This window comes from Macrotis lagotis, chromosome X (genome assembly GCF_037893015.1).
Source record: "Macrotis lagotis isolate mMagLag1 chromosome X, bilby.v1.9.chrom.fasta, whole genome shotgun sequence".
Taxonomy (NCBI): Eukaryota; Metazoa; Chordata; class Mammalia; order Peramelemorphia; family Peramelidae; genus Macrotis; species Macrotis lagotis.
In genome coordinates, this window is record NC_133666.1 from 612,086,300 (window position 1) to 612,107,650 (window position 21,351).

Here is a 21,351-nt window from a genome sequence, read left to right on the forward strand (position 1 = left end):
ATGGACTTAAATGCAACCTATAAAGTCATTTTATTCAGAAAATCAACATAGATATAAAAATATATTTGTAAGATTACCATTTCATTGATCTCTCTCCCCTAAAAGGGGATATTCTGAGATGAGTCATAATACCAGTCTAATAAGAAATCACAATGAAAATAATTTTAAAAATAACATTTAGCTAAAGAGATTGAGTATATCTGCTTAGATTTATCTAGCACTGCAGGAGTTAACATTGCTCTATCCTTTAGATTGATTATTTTACAAACACACTTTATGAATCTTTGTAATTTTATGCAACTTGGTTCTTAACTTGAGACTTTACTACAGAATCTTCATCTAAGTAAGAAATTTATAGGAGAATCTTTATAATCAATAATAGTATAACAAATTTTAGCAAAGGGCTTTTTCAGTTGAGGGATCACTGGGTATTAGAATTATAAGGTTTGTCTGATACCTCTGACCTAAAGGATTTAAAGATGTTATCCAAAGACAATCTATAAGTTAGTGGTGAAAGTAGAAGTGGAAACCAAGAGTTTTATCTCTTAATCTAGTTCTCTTTTCAATATTTTACATATCAGATTACTATAAATATTAGTCTTCTAATAGCTGGTGAATCCTGGAGTTGTTGATGATGGGGTGTGGGGGGTGGTTTACCACTAAGGCATTTCTTAGTCATTAACAAACAGCAGGTGAGTCCTGTGATCTAATGGCCCTCCATTTTGACTGCTATCTTCTACAGTAACCAAACTGGGTCCTGTTAAAGAACCTAAAAACATCATGACAGAGTGAAAACAAGATGATTAAAATATAAATGGTGTGGACATCCAACCTCATTTATTTCAATGCAACTAACAAATTCAACAGGGACCCTACAGAAATGCAGCAATTAGAAGTTTAATGGAGTACATGCATAAAATGGTTCCATCACTTTGACATTACACTATTAGTCACCTTTCAGTAAATTAATCTCTTTATATAATATAACCAGAAAACCATTATCTAGTCACTGTATGATCATGGGCAAGTGGTTTTAGCTATCTGAGGTTGTTTCCTAAATTTGAAAAATGACAACAAAACTTATACTACTTACCTTCCAGAATTACAAATGCTTTGTAAATCTTAAAATGCTATAGAAATGTGAACTATTAGTGTCAGTTGTTATTGAGGCATTTTGTTGTTTCTGACTTGCCCAGGGTTACACAGGTAGTAAGTGTCTGAGACCAGATTTGAATTCATGGAGAAGAGTCTTCTCAACTCCAGGTCAAGGGTGCACTATCCACTTCTTCATTCACCTCCCATCATTGTCAGTTACATCCTCAATGTACTAACTGTGAACCCAATGTTGGCTTTTCAATATAAAAATTTTAATGAGAGGAGGAGGCAGGATGGTGTGGAAAGACCATCATACTAGCAATTAGAAAAGCTGTTTTCTAGAAACATCCTACTATTACCTGTGTGACCTGGAGCTAAGCTGATCAAAGTCTCTATGCCTCCTTATATTGTAAAGTGAGGATAATAACACTTAAAGTACTGGATCTACAGGAAAGAGGATGGTAGAATAGAAAGGGCAGATTCCCCTTGTGACTCTTACTACTTATATGACCTGGGGTTAGTCACTTTACTTTCTGGGGTCCTGATGAGGAAAGCCTCATCTGTGAAAGGAAAGGGTCAAACTGGTTGGCCTGTAAAGCCTCTGCTATTCTTTGACCTCATGACTAGATGGTGTCTGGGGTCCCTTTTAGGTCTAGAATCCTGGGGCTAAACTAAAACCTTAGAGACTTAAAATAATATTAGAAAACAGAAGGAGAAAAGTGAAAAAAGTTCTTTAAGTGCATGAAATATGAAAGTGGCCCTAATTGTCTTATCTAGCAATCTTAAAACAACATTAAATTTCAAAGGAACATTTTGTATTAACAAAATTGTTTCAACTTAAAAACTGTAGTACTTGGCATGAATTTTAAAAAGTTTTACAAGCATGCACAGAAAAATATTTTTTAAATTAAAAGTTGTATAAATGGGCACTTGAATCAACTGCACATTTACACAGTGACAGATGCCAATAATGGTGGTGGTTTTATGGCTTATTTGGAACCTAAAACTATATCAGTAGGTTCATTAACTTGGATAGGAAAACAAAACTTCATCTTTATTTTCAATAACTTCTAACTAAAATTTAACAATGCCTTTAATTACGAATTTTAAATATAGAACATTATTCTAAGAATAGATCCATGAATTTCACCAGATTTTCAAAGGGGTTCATGTCAAAAAAATTTTAAGAATCTTTGAACTAAGCAAAACAGTTTCTTTAATGAAAAACAAAATATTATTCCTATTTCCATTTAATTATAATTTACAAATTTTAAATTCTTTCATATTTACATTATATCTGGACTACTAAACAGTATGTTAATGGATGAGAAAAGTGACTAAATGCTATTCTAAAACTGATGTCACATATTTTTTCACAGATATTGCTTAGTATTTTCGTCTAGTGCTATGGAATCAAATAATTTAAAAGAATTAGAAAAAAATTGCTCTAGTGGTTCAGTTGGTTCCTATAGGGAGAAATAAGGAAAGATAGGGACAGAAATTGGTTAAGACAAGATTACACGGAGTAAACGAGCTCAATATTCTTAGAAGATAAACCTATAAAGGAATCCATTTTAGCACTGCTTACAAAGGGCTTCTTTTAAAATGCTGAAAGGTAGAAATACCAGTATAATCAGTTCAGTTTTAACAGATGAAGGAACTGAGTCTCAAAGAAGTTAAATGATCTGTCCAGAGTCACTCTACCACTGATAGAGAGAAGAACTGAAGTTTTCTGACTGAGGTCTGAGCTCTTAATACTGTATACTATACTTAATTGTTTTTTTCATGTTTCCCTTCTTATTCTTTCCTCCAATATCTCAAGACCACCAGAAACCTAAAGGATCAGGATCTTATTTTGACCTACAGCATAAATTCATAAACTTTTTTCAGATACTTTTGTTTCTAATTTAGAACAGAAATAAGTTAAATATCTTCACAAGGAGTTTGCAAAATCTTCAGAAAATCTTTAGATCAATGCAAACACATGCAAACCATATTTCTTACTGGTATAATAGAAATCACTGCTTTTTAAATTGTCAAGTCTTCCTTTCTCAAAGCCCCAATCTTTATTTTAAAAAAATCATTGTTGAACACATTTTATTTGTGCTGGTTGTCTCTGAGGCATATTCTACCTTTATAACCTTTTCTCTGGGTTTTAGCTGAACTCTGAAATGCATTAATAAAGTTTATAAGCCATATTAATAACACAAATGTGAAAATGCATATTACCGTCCCCACTAATTTCATCTGCAGATCCAGGTAGCATGCAGAGAGAAAGAAAGAGAGAGGGAGAAGGGGAAAAAAGGGAAGGAAGGGGAAATAGGAAAGAGAAAAGGAAAGAAAGGGAAAAAGACACTATTAAAATCACAAGTAAATCAAGAGTAGAAAATTCCAGCCTTTAAAAAACTACTAGGTCAAGAGATGTGAAATTGAGAGTAACACTTAACTATCTTAAAATAAATCCCTGCCCCTTCCACCTCATGTCCTAATCCCATACAGAAAAAAGTAATCTTTAGATCACAAAGTAGGTGAAATTTATTCTAGTAACTTGGGAGCATACACTGGCCCATTTAAATTGAGAGTTAGATTATTATGTGACATTATGCAGCAGAAGTTGTAAATTTGAAATGATCCTTCAACTACAAAATAAAATGACCTTGAAAACTTGCCATAGTTCGATGCCTCAGATATAGACCCTCTTCTATGGGATTAAATTTTTGTTTGGTGATTTACTACTTTTAAGATTGGACAAAAAGTGGACTATTAATTCAAGAAAGTATGGTTTAAATAATAACAAACAAAAATAAGTCCGCAATATTTCTATTCAAATGAATCATTGATATGTAGAAGAGGGCATCCTGGCAGCGAACCAGACCTCATAAACCTCTTCAGAGACTAACACTTTAAGCCTTACTTACAAGTAAAAATTTGTCTAAATGAATACTGCATGGTGAAATTCATTCACCAGCTATTATAAATAATCTTCATTAGTCCACAAAATTGCAAAATTACAATCAATTTTTAATTTACTCAGCATTCCTCTATATTCCTTAGAAAGAACAAAAAAGTAGTCTTATTTGAATTCAGTGAAACCATTCTATTTCATTCATCTGCATGCTGTTTTAGGGAATTATGAATGAAATGAAAAAATGCAGAAAAGCCTGGGATTTACAAATGAAACTCTAAAAGTACTTTTTCCATTAACATGCATTTAAAAAAAAACAAAATCAAAATTCCTAGTCATAAGCAGCCAGGAAGATTATGAGGCAAAGCTCTTGTGGCTCAATTTTTAAGACAATGGGCAGTGCATAAGCAACTACAGAATACTACAGTTCTTATAGCCAACTTGTAAACAAACAGCAACTAGGTTTGTTTATTTGAGAGTTTTCTTTACTAAGACAGCCCTAGCAAATATCGATGCAGTACCCGTAGGTGGTGGCTCATGGGAACAGAAGACCAAAGGAAGAAAGCGTTTGGCTTTCTTAACTTTATGTTGACAGTGACTGACTCCTTCTTGGCAAGAAAAGGAAAAGAGAAAAATAGAAACAAATTATTTCAAAGCAAAAGAAAAGTGCTAACAGTCTTCAAACAAAATCCTAAAATACTTAGGAATAAAAATAAAATATCTGTTTCAGGTTGGCAGCACACATTTTTCCCATACTACTGAACTTTAGTTTCACAAATTCTTCAATGCTTTGAGGACACAACTTTTCAAGTTTTATTTATTAATGGAGAGTGATGACAGATAAAGTACTAATAGATCTAGAGCTGGAAGAGATTTCTGATGCCACCTATTTCAACTCTTCATTTTACAGCTTAGGAAACTGAGGCCACCAGAAAGTTAAGAGCTTTGCTTGTGGTCACATGGGTAAAATAATAAGCATTCAAGGTGGGACCCTCTGGATTCAGTAAGAATTATACTCCATCTACTCCTCCAGGTTACCTTGTTTTATGGGAGCTACCTCCATGTGTAAAGGTCCACTATACCCACTCTGATCTCACTTCTTAGACTGAAAAATTTATCACTGAGATGCAGGAGTACCTCTGAATTGAGGTAGGCTGTTGATTATAAGTGCAGGCAATTAGACTCACTAAATGCAAAGGGATCCCTCAACTCAAAATTCAGATTTAAACCTTGACTGGCACTTAAAGCTCAATATACCTTTCCAGCTTCATTACAAAGGTTTCTCCTTTATAGAGATGACAATCCAGCCCAATTGGCATTCTTTTATCAAGGCAATGAGGTTAAGTGACTTGCCCAAGGTCACACAGCTAAGTGAGTATTAAGTAACAGAGGTCTGATTCCAGGACTGGAGCTCCATCCACTGTACCACCTAGCTGCCCTTCCAAACTGGCATTCTTTTTTTGCAAGGCAATGGGATTAAGTGGCTTGCCCAAGGCCACACAGCTAGGTAATTATTAAGTGTCTGAGGCTGAATTTGAACTCAGGTACTCCTGACTCCAAGGGCTGGTACTCTATCCACTGTGCTCAAATTGGCATTCTTACAGAAGTCCCCACTTCTCATTTCTATAACTTTGCACTGACTGTCCCACATGCCTACCATACCCTTTAGAATCCCTAGTTTCCTTCAAGACTCAGCTGAAGTTCTACTATCTAATTAAAGGATTTCTTGATTTCCTCCCTACCTCCAACCCCTGATAGCACTTCCTTAATCAATGTACTCTATATCGAATTTTTTTTTTTTTTGCTATTTACATGTGTCTCCACCAGGAGCTGCTCCGGACACTTTGCCTCATTTACTAGCACAGTGTGTGGCACACAAGGGCTGCTTAAAAAATGCTTATTGATTTACTGACATAGTTTATCAGCAGATCTTTCCTGCTTGGTTGAACCTATCAGAGCTTTAATTACATAGGCAATGCCTTTGAGAAATTCAGGTTACCTTCACACCAATTTGAGGACTGTATCTCTTAGCTCACTTTTAGTATTTTCAAACTTAACTGTTTTGTAAACAAGAAACTTCCAAATAAGCATGACAATATTGTCCAGATATGCTCAAGTATGTAATAAACATTTTATTCCATTAGGGGAAGACAAATTTAATGGATTTAATACAGCTCTCAAATTTTGTCCAGGGGAAAAAAAATTCTTACCAACTTATAACACTTTATGCTTAAAATGGAAGATTAGAAACAACAGGATAACATAAGGAGTTAAAGCGTTATATTAAAAATTTCCCTAATATAACATTATCAAAAACAAGCAAACAATCTTTAATAAACTTCAAGATCTATCTTTTAGTGTAATATAAGCAAGAATTTTCTTACACTTAAATGTATGACAGTAGTCAAAGTTTAGAATTTTTAGTCAAGTCTAATAGGGTTGGAATCCTAGATCTATCATATACTATGACTTACTGATACCTTTGTGGCCATTGGAAAATCAATTCTTTTCTCTTGACCTTGGTTTCCTTAGTTGTAAAACAAAGTGGCTAGATTGAATAACTACTGAGGTCCTTTGCAAATTTAAATCTATGGTCTTATCTATTTGACTTGGGAAAAACAATCACTGGGAGTACCAGCTGCTAAATGAGGGATCTGAAAAAAATGTAAATGGGAAAAAAACCCCAAACAGATCTAAATCGAACAATGTGCAGTTAAAAATATCCAAACTCAGACCTAAAGGAGAGAAGGAAATGCACTGTACTCCCTTCTGATGTGTTTGCAAAACTGTACATTCTGTCAGGTTCAGATATATTAGATGGTTTTGTTGAATTGTTTTTGCTTTCTTTCTTTTTTCTGCCTTCATTACAAAGGTAGACTATGGGAACAAGCAAGAAGAGAATATGTATGGAAATAAGGGTGATAAACAAAAGACTGAAAACATTAAAATACAATTATGAGTTTGGGCTGATGATATATAACATTTTTTGGGGTCTAAAAACTATGATTATCCACAAAGGCTCAGAACTATTCAATAAAAAGTTTTAGTTAAAAATTCTAATATTCACTTAGCTTCTTAAATTAGGGGTTGCAAAAAACCTAATTGTCTACATATTTGATAATTCAAAAATCATATTTGATTTCCCTTAGTTGGATCAAACAGAACACTGTCTTCAGGCTATTTCAAGGGCTTTAGCACAGTAGCCACAGAAGATTCAGCCCATGCTCAGATCTAATCAGCTTCAAGTAGCCTTTGAATTTAAGAACACTAGGAAAAACATTTCTAATAACATCTTCTCTGTAATTGGTCTTGTGGTAACTTAGATTTGTTCCACATTATTGTGTAACACTGGCACCTTATTGTGTAACGCTGTTAGGAATCTGTGTGCTCTGGTTTACTCATTTGAAAAAATACATAATGGTTGAGATGATATTTTGAAAAACAAATTGTTTATTTTCTTTTGTTTTTATATCACCTATATTTTCCAGTTAATTATTCCCTTCTTTCCCAGGAAGAGTTATCCTTTTTTAAATTTGAAAGATGGAAACAAAACTAAAGAACCTATCAAAAAAGTCTCACAAGACATGGAAATGTTGCACCCCCATTTTAACTCTCCTAGATAATCTGGGGAAATGTTTTCTCATGGCTCTTCATTGGTGCCAAGTCTAGACTTTACAATTTAAGAGCATTCAGTTTCAATAGTTCTTCCTATTCACATTGTTTATATTGTTTTACTGGTTCTTTTTGATTTTTTTGGCAGTTTACAAAAATCTATTTTTATTTATTTAGTTATTATCATATATATAAATACATTTATATATATATATGTCTCTCTCTAGATATCTATCTATATTCATCCATCCATCTACCTATATCTATCTATATCACTTAACTAACCTAAAAATAACAGACACACATTTATATCTTAGCTAGTGTGTAATAATTTGCCAACTGCTTAACTGATGGGCATTTATTTTGTTTCAAGTTTTTTTGATACTAAAATCAGTGCTACTATGAATATCTTGGCATATATGAGGGGATATCATTGGTCTTTTGGGGGGTATATGCCCAGCAGTTGAATCTGAGTCAAAGGATATATAATTTTAATTTTTTCTCAGAATGCTTGAATCAATTCAGTTTCACTAATAGCACAGTAATACTAATTCTGTAGAATCTATAAACTGACTATTTCTATTTTTTTTATACTTTGCTAATTTGCTGGGTTTGAGGTGAAAGAAACCCCAGTGTCATTTTTTTTGCAAGGCAAATGGGGTTAAGTGGCTTGCCCAAGGCCACACAGCTAGGTAATTATTAAGTGTCTGAGGCTGGATTTGAACTCAGGTACTCCTGACTCCAAGGCCAGTGCACTATCCACTGTGCCACCTAGCTGCCCCTCATTTTGACGTGTCATTTTGATGTGTATTTCTCCTTTTAGTGATCTGGAGTAATCTTTTATATGTATGTTGATTTTTCTAAAAACTGTGTATTTCTACTACTCACATAATCTATTTATACTTACAAGTATGTGTGAATATATAAAGTGCGTGAATTTTCTAAGCATCTTAGATTTTAGTTCTTTTTCAGAGAAATCTTATATAATGAATCCTCTTCCCAATTAACTTTCTCTTCTTATCCTAGCTGCACTATTTTCTTCATGCAAAAACCTTTAAATGTCATGTAAATGAGATTATCCGAGATAGGCAGTGGGAATTATGAAAAGGACTAGAAATAGAAGGGACTACCCAAATGGCCTTCTGGTCTGTCTCATTGCTTTGTCTCTCAACACTCCAGGTCTTCCTCCACTCCAGTGATTTTCCTCAAGTGCAGGTTTGATCGTGTCATTTTCTAACTCAAACTCTGTGATTCCCTATCATCTCTAGGATCAGTTATAAAGTTCTGTTTTGAATTGAAAGCTCTTTGTAACACCACCACCACTCCTTCCCATTCCAGTCTCTCTGTCTCCCTTGCTTGGAATGCTCTCTCTCTTCATCTCTAGACTTTTCTTTCTACTGAGTATTTTCAATTTATCCTGTATATAATTTGCTTGTACTTAGTATTATGCATGTAGCCTCTATTAGACTATGACCTGCTGGAAAGGAGGGTTCTCTTACTTTCTCTGTATTCCCAGTATTTAGCACAGATCCTTGGCACAATACAGGTAGTTTATAAATTATTACTGACTGACAATAACACTGAGCCCCCTTCAGGGACTCAGAAAACATTCAAGATACAGAGTAACAATAGTAAGCTTCCTGAGGGCAAAGACAATTTTATCTCTGTTTGTTCCCAAGCAGCTAGCATCATGATTTTATCTAATATGTACTTAGAAAATAAATTAAATAATAGAATAAAGAACATCTTTTTACTATTTCATTTTTTTTATTTATCAAGAACATCTTTTTTAAGAAATAAAGTTGGTAACTTATTTTTGGTTTGGACTTGTGATTGCACTGCTGTGAAGAACTCCCTGCACCTACCTATTAGCATTATTATGCAATTTATGGTCTTAAAGAATTGAAATGAAAGAGGACAAGTGAACTCATCAAAGGAGGACTTGAACTTCAAGACCAGTTCTCTCTGCATCATATCCAAGTACCCCTCCTTTGGGAAGTCTCTTCCACCTTCTCTCCTTGTCCCTTCCTGCCCAGAAATGTCTGAGTTCTCAAATGGCTTGGATAAATAGCAGTCATCTACTCTATTCCATCCAGCGAGATGGAAGCCTTCCTGGCTGCCCTGCTGGGAGATTCTGTACTCTGTCATTAGTCATTTGTCCAATTGATAAAACCTAAAGATTTCTGAGCCTTGCCTTCTGTCCTTCTCTTGTACCGCTGAATTTGCAGCCTTTTCATCTGGTCTGCAGCTGAACTTGGGTTTACATATCGTCTCCTCCAAATAGAATATGAGCACCTTGGGAAAAGGGGCTGTCTGTCATCTTATTTGTTCTTAATGTGCTAGTGTTCCTCATGGTAAGCTTTTGGAAAATCTTACACACACATGATTTCTTAGAGTTATAGAATCTTACAACTTCTGCTTTTAAAGTATTAATTGAAGAAATTAAAGTAATTCAAATATAGTTTATACTTTCAAAGGATACTAAATTATATATGTTAGAGTGAGAATGGACTTTAGAGAAGATTTAGTCCATTCACCCCAATTTTCATGGAAGAATAAGTCAGGGTCACAAGACTGTAGACTTAAATATATAGAGGGAAGCCCAGGCCATGTGATCTCAGCTTTTCATTTGACAGATGAGGAAACTGAAGTCCAAAGGTTAAGTGACTTGCCAAAGATCACAAAGGTAGCAAGTTGCAAAGGTAGAATTTGAATTCAGATCCTCTGACTCCAAATTCAGAGCTCTTACCATCTCACCCCACTTTGCAACAAAGTAATTTACAGAAGAATCTGGTTTTGTTCTAGGAGTTCTAGACAATTCTTAAAAAAATCGATTTTTCTTTCAGCCGTAAGCTATTCCCAAGTCCCTTCTATTCTAGTCTAGTGAGATAAAACAAAAACATTAGCTCACAAATGATTTTAGGCCTTTATTCTTACACCTGCTACTTGCCTGAGCACAGAATAAGTATCTTAGGCTGTGAAGAACTTGGGATTTGGGGGCATTACAATCATATTCCATTGCAAAACTACATTTAGAATAATACATTCAGTTCTGAGTATGACATTTTAGAAGAGAAACTAAAATAGGAGAATGTTCAAAGGAGAAAATTGGGATGACAAAAGCTCCAACTATCATCAAATTCAACAAACATTTATTAAGCAACTACACTATGCTGTAAGGATGTAAAACAAAAAATAATCCTGCCCTCAAGAAGCTTGTACTGCAGTGAAGAAATACATCATGGAAATAGGTAAAGTATATATAGGATAATTAAACAAGTTTGAAGGAAGCATGACGAGAGACTTTACTATACCAACTGATCCTAAATGTATTTCAGAATAAAAGTGTAAGGGCAAAAGAAGAGAAAGATTTTGATAACTATTTTCACCATTCAGGTCAACAGAGCACCCACATTTGGATTCACAGGAGGATACAAGGGCACCACAGAGAACAAAAAGTAGAAAAGGATTACATCAAGTTCATTTTCTGAAGGTTAATGCTATAGGAGAAAAACCTGTGAGGACATTAAAGCACAGAACAGTGAAAGAAGACAAGGTACCAAGAGTAGGGAAAAACATGAAAAAAGTGACCAAAAGAGCACTGACAAGCACTGACCAGTGATTCCCCATAATCTCAAGAATCAAAACCAAAAGCCTTTGCTGAGACCTTCATGACCAGCCCCACCATCTACTCTTATACATATACTAGGCCTAACTGGCCTCCTGGCTGTTTCTTAAAGATTGCAAGCATCTCAGTGACTGTATCCTATCCCTGGAATGCTCTCCTTTCTCATTTCCAACTTCAGGCTTCCTTAAGACCCAGGGAAAATTTCATTAAATATATGAATTTTTCCTGTTCCTCTCTAATGCTAGTGCCTTCTCTCTGTGGATTACTTTCAATTTATTCCCTATATAGCTTGTTTGGCCACAGTCACTTGCATGTCATCCTCCCCATGAGACCATTAAGTAAAGGTCATTCTTTCAATTTTTTTTTCTATCTCTACAGGACTTAGCATGGAGCTTGCTAAACAAAAGGCACTTAAAAATGTTTATTGTATCACAGACCTTATTTAAAAACCTTCTAATCCTAAACATAAGGTAAGCATAAAATGCTTGCTAAAGATGGAGATAAAACAGAGTCCAAATTGAAAAAGGATCCCCCTTCAGATGTTGCCATTTGTTCAACATTGTGTTGGTTGTATCAAGCCCTGGGGATAATGAAGAGCTGTTTGGAAGTGATCTGCAGTCATTTAAAAGAGAATGGTCTGAAGATCCACATGTGCAAAAAGAAGTAGATGAAGAATGCTTCATGCCCACATAAGGGCATCTGTTTGGCTAGAGAACCTATTGGTTCATTAGGATGCATACTGAGAGGGAACTGATAGGATAAGTGGTTAATTGTGGGAATTGTGGAAACCACACTGACTCCATCTAGCTTGTGACTCAATTGTGGAGTTAAATTAGCCCCTTTTCTACTTCTTCAATTATGGTCAAGTCCAAATTCTGTCTTATGAGAATTTTAATAATTCTCTGTTTGAGAATATAGTGTTTGAGCCTAGTCTTGTGTGGCTAGAAAGCTGGGGCTGGTAATGCTGACCAGAAACCCTGTCAGATCTAAATACTGAAGCAACAAGTTTTTTCTACAATAGACATCTCAAGCAATCCATGGATATTGAAAACTGGTCCTATACTGAGAAGCTATTATTTCCACAATACTTTGACTATTTTCAAAGACACTAGGGGGGAGTAGAAAACCTCTTTTTCTAAATTCAGGGAATTGTGCCAGCTTCCCCCGCCAAACTTGGAAAGACTTTAATCTTTCATCCAATCAGATTACTTAATATTGTATTGTATTCTTTTAAACTAATTGGTCTCAATTAATTATTTATAATATATGAAAGTTGCCTCCCCCTGCATTTAAGGTCCAGCCTTAAGCTAAGCAAGGGGCCTAGTCCCAACTGTTAGTTAATTGTCATGTGATGCTTAAGCAAATCGACATATTCTGAGGCTTGAAACCTCTTGTCTCTTGTCCTTTCACCTGTCACCCACCAGAAGTGGGGAGATTTAGAACAAAAGTACAGTGACTGGTCCTAGAATTAAACTTGAAGACAGTGGGCTATACTGTCTGCAGAATATCCTAAGTGTCAATGAGACATACAGATCCCCTTTTTAAAAGTATGTTGTGGTGTGGCTCAAAAGAATTAAAAATGAGAACATATAGAGAACAATGGAAAGATGCATGGTAGGTGTGAGCAATATAGACTAGAACATGGATGAAGAATGGGGAAAATGATATCATCAGAAAAAATGCAACCAAAAAGTAAGATAAGTGAGTCAAACAGAAAGGGTGAATTGGGAAAAGTAGACCTAATTATTCCACTCAGGAGAAATGATGGACAGGTATTGACAAGTTGTGATTTGCCTTAGCAAAAGAAATGTTCAAATCAATGAGATTTTTAACCTATTTGGATAGAATATAAAGCCACAAAATGTCAGAAGGGAACCTGGTGACCATGTAATCCTAACCTTTCATTTTATAAATGAATCATAGAATTTTATAAGTGAAATCAATCTCAGTGACCATCTAGTTCAAAAGGAATCTCTTTTATGACATATAAAATAAGAGACATATAGCCTCTTCTTGATCTCTCAGGAGGGGGCAACTCACCCACCTCTTGAAGGAACCTATTCAACTTCTGGACTAATCAGGAAGTTTTTTTCTGATATCAAGTATAAATCTGCCTCCTTGCAACTTTAACCCATAGCTCCTGGTTCTTTCTTCAGGGTCAAAGAGAACAAATTTAATTCCCTCTTGGCTGCCATATTATGCTGCTGTTTTATTAAGATTTGCATACTATTAAGTACCCAGATTTTTTTTCAGATCAACTACTATCTAACCATGCCTCCCCTATTCTTCCCCCTTAATTTTTGTAACTAAAAGATAAAGAAATTGTGGTATAGAAGGGAGAAAGTCACTTCCCAATAATCAGGCAGCTAGTAATTGGCAAGACTAGATTAAAACCCAAGTACCATAAACCTTAAGGTCAGTCTCTTATTCAATCCTTTTATCATCATCCTCATCATCATCATGATTATTATAGTTTTTCCTACACTAATTAAGAAATAAGTATAAATATATATATATTGATTTACTGTCACTGTCTTCAAAACATAAATAAAACTGTATTTACATCCTGGTATACATTTACTTATTTAAATTCCAAAACAACTGGCCTAAAAAGAAATTTAATAAAAATTAAGTGGACAATAATTAAAAGATGGAAGGCAACAGAATTAAAAGGGGTTGGGAGTTCTTTCTGCAAAAGGTAGGATTTTAGTGGGGATTTGAGGAAAGTCAGAGAAGCCAGTAGGAAGAGAGAATGAAGGAGAATATTCTAGGCATAGCAGTCAGTAAAAGGAAAAAAGGGAGGGAGGGGGTGGTGAAGAAAAGAGCCAAGAGATGGACTGTGTCATGTAATAGCAAGAAGGCCACAGTCAATGGATCCAAGAATTTGTGGTGGTTCTCTGAAATTCTGGTTGTTAGTTGTGCTTGTGAGTCTTTCACCATCTACAATGCTGCTATTGTATAATTTTTTTCCCAGTTCTTTGCACTTCACTCTGCATCAGTTCATACAATGTGACCTCAACTTCCTTGGAACTCAGAGTGTGATACTCATCTTTCTCATTTACATATGCATCTTATATACCTAAACAGACTTTAAATTGGTCTGGACAGGAGGTTTTTCTCTCTCTGTACTTACCTCAGTGCTAATCATAGTTCTCTATGATTATTTAAATTATTTAATTATTTAAATTATTTTTTAAAAGCTCATTTAATTTCAATTAGCTTTTCTCTCAAATCTTAATACTCTAGAAAACCCTGAAAGTATAAAAATTTTGGTTGCAAAATGAAGATTCCTATGAAGGATAACTGATAAGGAGAAAACAGAAAAGGTCCTAACAAGAAGTTTCAATGAAAAGGTCCTTAGACCTCAAAATTAAGAGATTCAGGGTTTTAGGACAACAATAGAGTTATGCAAGAAGTTTCAGGAGCAATTGAGTCCAACATATATAGAAAAGGACTCCCCCTTATGACATATCCAGTAAGTGGTCATTCAGCATTCAGCTGAAGAGGGAAGACCCTTCACTCAGTATCTCTGCAAGCAATAATGCTCTGAAACAGTTCTAATAACTAGGAAGTTTTTTCCTCCTTTTGTTATCAAGTCTAACTTTGCCTCTTTGAAATATTAACCTATTATTCTTTGTTCTACAGATTTATAGAACAAGTCTAATTAGTCCTCAACATGATAGCTTAAAGACAGCTTTCAGCAAGTATTTATTCTGTGCCCATCATATTAAATGCTAGGAACAAAAATGCAGGAAGAACGATAGTCCCTACCTCTGAGAAGTTTAAATTCTATAGGGAGAATATAACACATAAAAGGAAGGTGAAATGAGAATGCTGTTATTCTGTCATTCAGTAATGGCGAATTCTTCATGACCTCATGGATCAGAGCACTCCAGGCCTTTCTAACTCTTGAAGACTGTCCAAGTTCATGTTCATTGTTTCCATGACACCATCTATCTATCCATCTCTTCTTCTGTGTTCCCCTTTTCCTTTTGCCCTCAGTCTTAGCCATCTTCAGGATCCTTCCTGCTGAATCCTCTATTCTTATTTTGTGGTCAAAGTATTGAAGCTTCAGCTTAAATATTTGCGCTCCCAGGGAATAGCTTGAATTAATTTTTTTTAAAGTACTGACTGATTTGATCTCCTTGCTGTGCTGACAGCCGGCACCATAATTCAAAAGTGTTGATTTTTTTGTTCTCAGCGTTCCTTATAGTTCAACTCTCACAACTTTTATTGCTACTGAAGAAATCATAGCTTTGAATGGAAAGACTCAGAGTAATTGTATATTTCTAAGACTTCATTTCTCTGGTTCAAACATTGATGGTTTCTTTAATCAATCCTCATATGGCATAGTCTCAAGGTCTTTTGATAATCTGTTTGTTAATATCTTCTAGATAGCATCCAGTTTAACAAGTTTCCTTCCACTCCAAGGAAAAATTTTAAAATATTTTTCCAGTATCATGTAAAAAATCTTTAACTTTTTTTAAACCCCAAGTTATCCAAAACAAATATCTTTATGATTTTTTTCTAGTTCTATACAACTATTAAGAAATTTACTTCAAGGAATAAATTGGTCTACAAAACAAGGGTAACGAGAGGGCACTTTTAGACCTTAAATAAAACCATTGAGTACACGTTAAAAAATATAAAAGCAGAAAGGGTGAATAGATTATATGTGAAAGAATCAGAAATAATGAAAATGAATAACTCAATGTAAAATAAATCCCAAAGTACAAATTACCTAGCAAAGAGCTCTTATTTTATAAGACCTATTGGGAAAACTGTAAAGTCATGTGGCTTAGAACAACCTCTTATGTCATATTTCATAATAAATTAAAAATAAATATGTAATTAGAATATTAAACACCAAAACATATCAAATTATGGATAGGGTATAAATTTTTAACCAAACAAGGAATAGAAGCAATTATAAAAGATAAAATGGTTACTTTTAGAACATGAAATTGAAAGGCAATCTTAAGCAGAAAATCAATGCAAGAGTAGGTTGAGAAGTAATAACTGGAAAATGATTTTTATATCAAATATCTTTGTTGAGGCTTTGATATCTAAGAGATAAGTTAAAAAAATTAATATGTGACTAAAGACCAATCCTTAGTAGATAGACAATCAAAAAAAAATTCTCCAACTAAGAACAGCAAATAATTAACAGTAACATGAAAAGAAGCACAAGTCATTAATATGAGAAATGTAAATAAAAACAACCCTGAGGTGTCATTTCATACTTACAATACTGACAAAGATGACAAGAGACAGGGATAGTTAATGAAGTTGAGAGTTTGGAAAGACAGGCACAAATAAGACATTTCTGATACAACCATCCTAGAAAGCAATTGGAATTATGCAAATACAATGACTAAATTGTCCATATTCTTTGACAAAGAGCTATTAATTAAATGCCTCTCCACACCCTTTCCCTCTCATTAACAAAAAGACTTTATATACACCAAAATATTCATATAAGCACTTTTTGTGGTTGAATATAATTGAAAAAAAGGAGATAGCAATTAATTGGGGAGTGGCTAAATAAACTTGGCACATGAATGAAATGAATTTTTTTGTGAAATAAAAATGGACAAATATTATGAATACAGAAAAATAATGTAAAGATTTATATAAAGTGATGCCACTGAAATAAGCAGAACTCAAAAATAACAAATACAGTGCCTAAGCAATTATATCCACAAGCATTTTTATTGCAAAGGAATATATTTCTTTGGCACCAGGTGATTTGAATTCATCCCAGGTAAAAAAGTACTCAAACATTTTCCTTATTTATGTGTGCTCTCCCTAGTCAGTTTTGTTCTGACATTTCTACTAAAAAGGTCATTCACTTATCCCAGAAAGTGAAAGCAAAAATAGTAATTGAGCAGTTTGCTTCTTCTTCTTTATTGTCTATAGCACTGTCTCATCCATATTTAAACATAAGTCCTTGGATCTTGCTTTTCTCCCAAGAAAATTTTTTTTAAATGTCCTTTATGAAACCTGTAGCTTCTAAGTCCCATGATTTTCAGTTGTTAGATAATTAGTAACTGGACAATATGGTTCTTATTCATCCTGAAGAAGACCAAAATGACATCACTATGTTTGGGACAAATTGCAGATGTCCAACTGTGGTTGCTCAAACCAACACAAGCTTGGAATGCTCCAATACAGGTTGGGAACAAATAATCCATGTGAACACCTGGGTACTCTAAACTTACAGATATCATGTTTTCTTTGAGCTGCTTCAATTCTGCCTTCCTCATAGAGTGCGGTACCCTCACTGAGGAGGGCACACCATGCTGGGCAGTCCTGTGCCACTGTCTCTCATGCTGTACAATCAGTTCTAAAGCTCTCCAATAAGACCTTCAGGGTGTCTTGGTATTGCTTCTTCTGACCCCCTTGTGAGCACTTGCCCTGTGTGAGTTCTCCATAAAACAGTCTTTTTGGCAAGCATATGTCTGGCATTTTAACAACATGGCCAGCCCATCTGGCCTCTCTGTAGTAATGTGGGAATGCAGTTTAGTGCAAGAAAGGACCCTAGTGTCTGGTATCTTCTCCTGCCAGGTGATCTTCAGAATCTTCCTAAGACAATTTAAATGGAAGCAATTCAGTTTCCTCACATGGCGCTGGTAGACTGTCCAGGGTTCACAGGCATACAGCAATGAGTTCAGCACAACAGCTCTGTAGACCTTCAGTTTGGTAGTCAGTCTAATACCTCTTCACTCTCACACTTTCTTTCAGAGCCTCCCAAATACTGAGCTAGCTCTGGAAATGTTGAGTGTCAATCTCATTGTCAATGTGTACCTCCCTGGAAAGGACACTGCCAAGGTCAGTGAACTTATCCACAGTACTCAACACTTCTCCATTTGCTGTAATCGATGGTTCCACTTATGGATGGTGGGGTGCTGACTGATGGATTACATGTGCTTTCTTGGAATTAATTGTTAGACCAAAATGAGCACAAGCAGCAGAGAATCAATCTGTGCTTTGTTTCATCTCAGCTTCAGAGGCTGCATTGAAGGCACAATAATCTGCAAACAGAAGATCACATACCAACAATCCCTCCACTTTGGTCTTGGCTTGTAGCCTTTTCAAGTTGAAGAATTTGCCAGTTGTCTTGACCCTTCTTGCTATGCAGGATCATGATGATTTTGGAAGAGACAGTGAGGCAGATGACATCATGCAGTTCTACCTCACTTAAATTCAATTTATGCACCCAACAAAAGAGATTCCTTAATAAATAGTTACTGTACAAACACATTACTCCCTAGATTTCTCAGCTCTGTCTAATACTTGAGAATTGGAAAAAAAGTACCTATAAACTTATAGGCTGTTGACTGGCTATAGTGATGCCATAAAGTAACATAAAATGTATATCTATGTCTAGACCAAAGTATAGAATATTTTCTCAGTCAGTATTTCAGTAGTAGTCTATAAAGGGATGGGCATCATCAAAATCAGTTTAATATTCCAAGCTCTGCATTTTTCAGAACTGTGGAGAATACCTTAGGACTTAGTTTATGAAACAATAAAGTCATCAGAGTTCTAGCTATTATAGCTACTCTTTTCTGTAGAAAATCAAGAATGCTATCTTTCATTTCAATAATAACTCTTTTCTTACCTGGATAATTCATAAAAAGTCATTATTTTAAACAATGGAATAAAATATTTTGAAATTTAGCTCATCAGGACAGCTGATAGTCACCAGGAATTTGTTATTACAGGTAAATAACAGTTTTCTACAAAACAATATATTAATAATAATGGTCAACTGACAGTTGCCAACATATATATTTCAAATAAATATTGATTTATATTAAAGTAAAATATACAAAATAAAAATACATAAATTAATGTTTCTGCTCTTTCATGAAATCTAAACACTTAATTTTAATTTTACTTATTCCTTATATGCTCCTGAATTCTGGTCAAATATTAAAAATAAATTAAAATGATAGTCTAATTTCCAACTGAAAAAACACTTCTCAATTGTCCAGCATTTTTGTTATATTTTCAAATCACAATCACATATCTTTTGTTAAAAGTATATTGGCTAAACTCATATTTTGGGGGAAGAGTATAACAACCTACAACATCACAACAGTACTCAAATGAATAACTATTGGATTGACTAATAAAGTTTTACAGTTTTGACCCTTACCTGATACAGAGACTGTATGTGTTCTTACTCCTTGCTTCTCATTGTTGGCTAGCCTGTAAAACAAGAGTTTCAAATCTTTGAATGTTATCCATTCTTTATGGTCAGACACACTGTGAAGCAACTGTAATGAGCAGAACTGATACATTTTTCATGGATATGGAATTTTACAGAGGAGGAGATAAGAAGGGAAAGAAAAAATTGGATTCTACCACTTAAGTTCACCCAAATAATTAAAGTTTGAATGCTTAAAAATGTTAAGTTTTTAAAAATTAACTAAAACATCCAAAGAGTCAGGCAAAAATATTTGCCATAGGATACATAGTTTAAACAGTTATAAAACTGTTACATATAATGTACTTTTTGATTAAATTAAACATCTAAATATGAGAATATAAAAAAATACTATTACTGCTTTAAAGCAAAAATGGAAAATTAGAACTATCTCTACTACTATATCTAGCCAAAATAAAATTGGAAACATTACTGAAGATTAGGTATTTTAAAGTTTGTTACATTCTTTAAATCATTTGATTAAATAGTGTATTTTTATTCTAAATAGAAGAAAAGTAATTGAAAAACATCTGGCTATTTGTAAATAATAATAGTCTAAAAAAAGGACTACCATTTTCTGTTCTACATATGCTATCAGTTTTTCACAATTTTTTTAAATAATCAGAGAATGAAAAATCATATAAACATTTATAATGGCAATTCTAACATTTACTGATTTTCTTTTTTTTTAGATTTTTTTTTTCAAGGCAATGGGGTTAAGTGGCTCGCCCAAGGCCACAAGGCTAGGTAATTAAGTGTCTGAGGTTGGATTTGAACCCAGGTACTCCTGACTCCAAGGCCGGTGCTCTGTTCACTGTGCCACCCAGCCGCTCCCATTTACTAATTATCTAAAGCAGTTTTCTTTTGAAATGAAGAAAGTCAAATTGGATTAGTAGTTCTAATTTGCAAAATGGAATTTGAATTATAAAAAGAAAATATTTTCCACAGTATAACAATGCTGTCAGAAGTCTCATTTCAAGAATCTTGGGTAATTAACACAATGAAAAATATATATATTTGCTATAATATTCTTGAATGTATATGAGAGGGAAAGAGTTGAAGAAAGTGCATAATCTTAAAGCAATGACTGAAATATTTGTTAGAAACTATCCCCAAACTAAAATTAATCTGTGCACACATTTTTTTCTAAAAAAAAATTTCAAGACTTCAAATAATTTCATTTTGTGGAAAAAACTGTATTTGGAGTAAAATGACACATGACTGAATATTGGCTCATGATTTATTACCAATGTGTGTCCTTGGGCAAAACTAATCATGTAACTTCAGTTTCCTCATCTGTAAAATAAAGGTGGATTTGGCCTAGATGACTTCCGTTGTCTCCTCATTGTATTCTCAAAACTATTCAGTCAATAATAATGAAAGTAATTTTGAGGTGATTCCATACTATGATTCTGGGCAAGGAGGAGCAAGCAGTGAATATGCTATCTCAGGAAGCAAGAATATTTTCAGGGCAGCATGGATAGGGGGACCAAATCATGGCTTAGAAGGGAGGATTCCCTAAGGTTGAACCCTTGAACAGCATTCCAAAAATAAAAGTAAAGAGAATCTGAGAGCTAGAACATTACCTACAACTCAGAATTAAAAGATGATTATAATAAAATAAAAATATGCAATCATTTTCTTTATTGTACTATGTCATAGAAATACTTGTTTAGTTTCATGAATTGAAAAAATAAGTAAAATGAACTTCCTGTTCCTCAAAAGGAGGTGGCACCTGAAAGTGAGTCTTTAGATAGGGGTTCTTATAGGTAGAGGTGAGAAGAAAGAGCACACCAAAGACTGGGGTAGGGTGGGGCATGGTTTGCCTGCCAAAAGATATGGGGATGAAAGAAACAATAGGTGGGTCAGTTGGACTGGGACAAAGAGGACATGGCA

The 21,351-nt window shown here is 34.4% G+C and overlaps 1 protein-coding gene across 8 annotated transcripts in view; it reads right to left on the minus strand.

Moving 5' to 3' along the window:
- Positions 1-21,351, minus strand: part of PTK2 (protein tyrosine kinase 2) — a 420,621-nt gene that overhangs the window by 130,883 nt on the left and 268,387 nt on the right. For 7 of the 8 annotated variants that reach the window (XM_074202742.1, XM_074202735.1, XM_074202741.1 and 4 more), the window contains one exon: positions 19,405-19,457. In XM_074202742.1, the coding sequence (XP_074058843.1) occupies positions 19,405-19,457 (53 nt within the window). Of the gene's footprint in view, positions 1-3,324; positions 3,343-4,521; positions 4,606-19,404; positions 19,458-21,351 lie in introns of all 8 variants that reach the window. The other variant, XM_074202744.1, reaches the window with a different exon arrangement.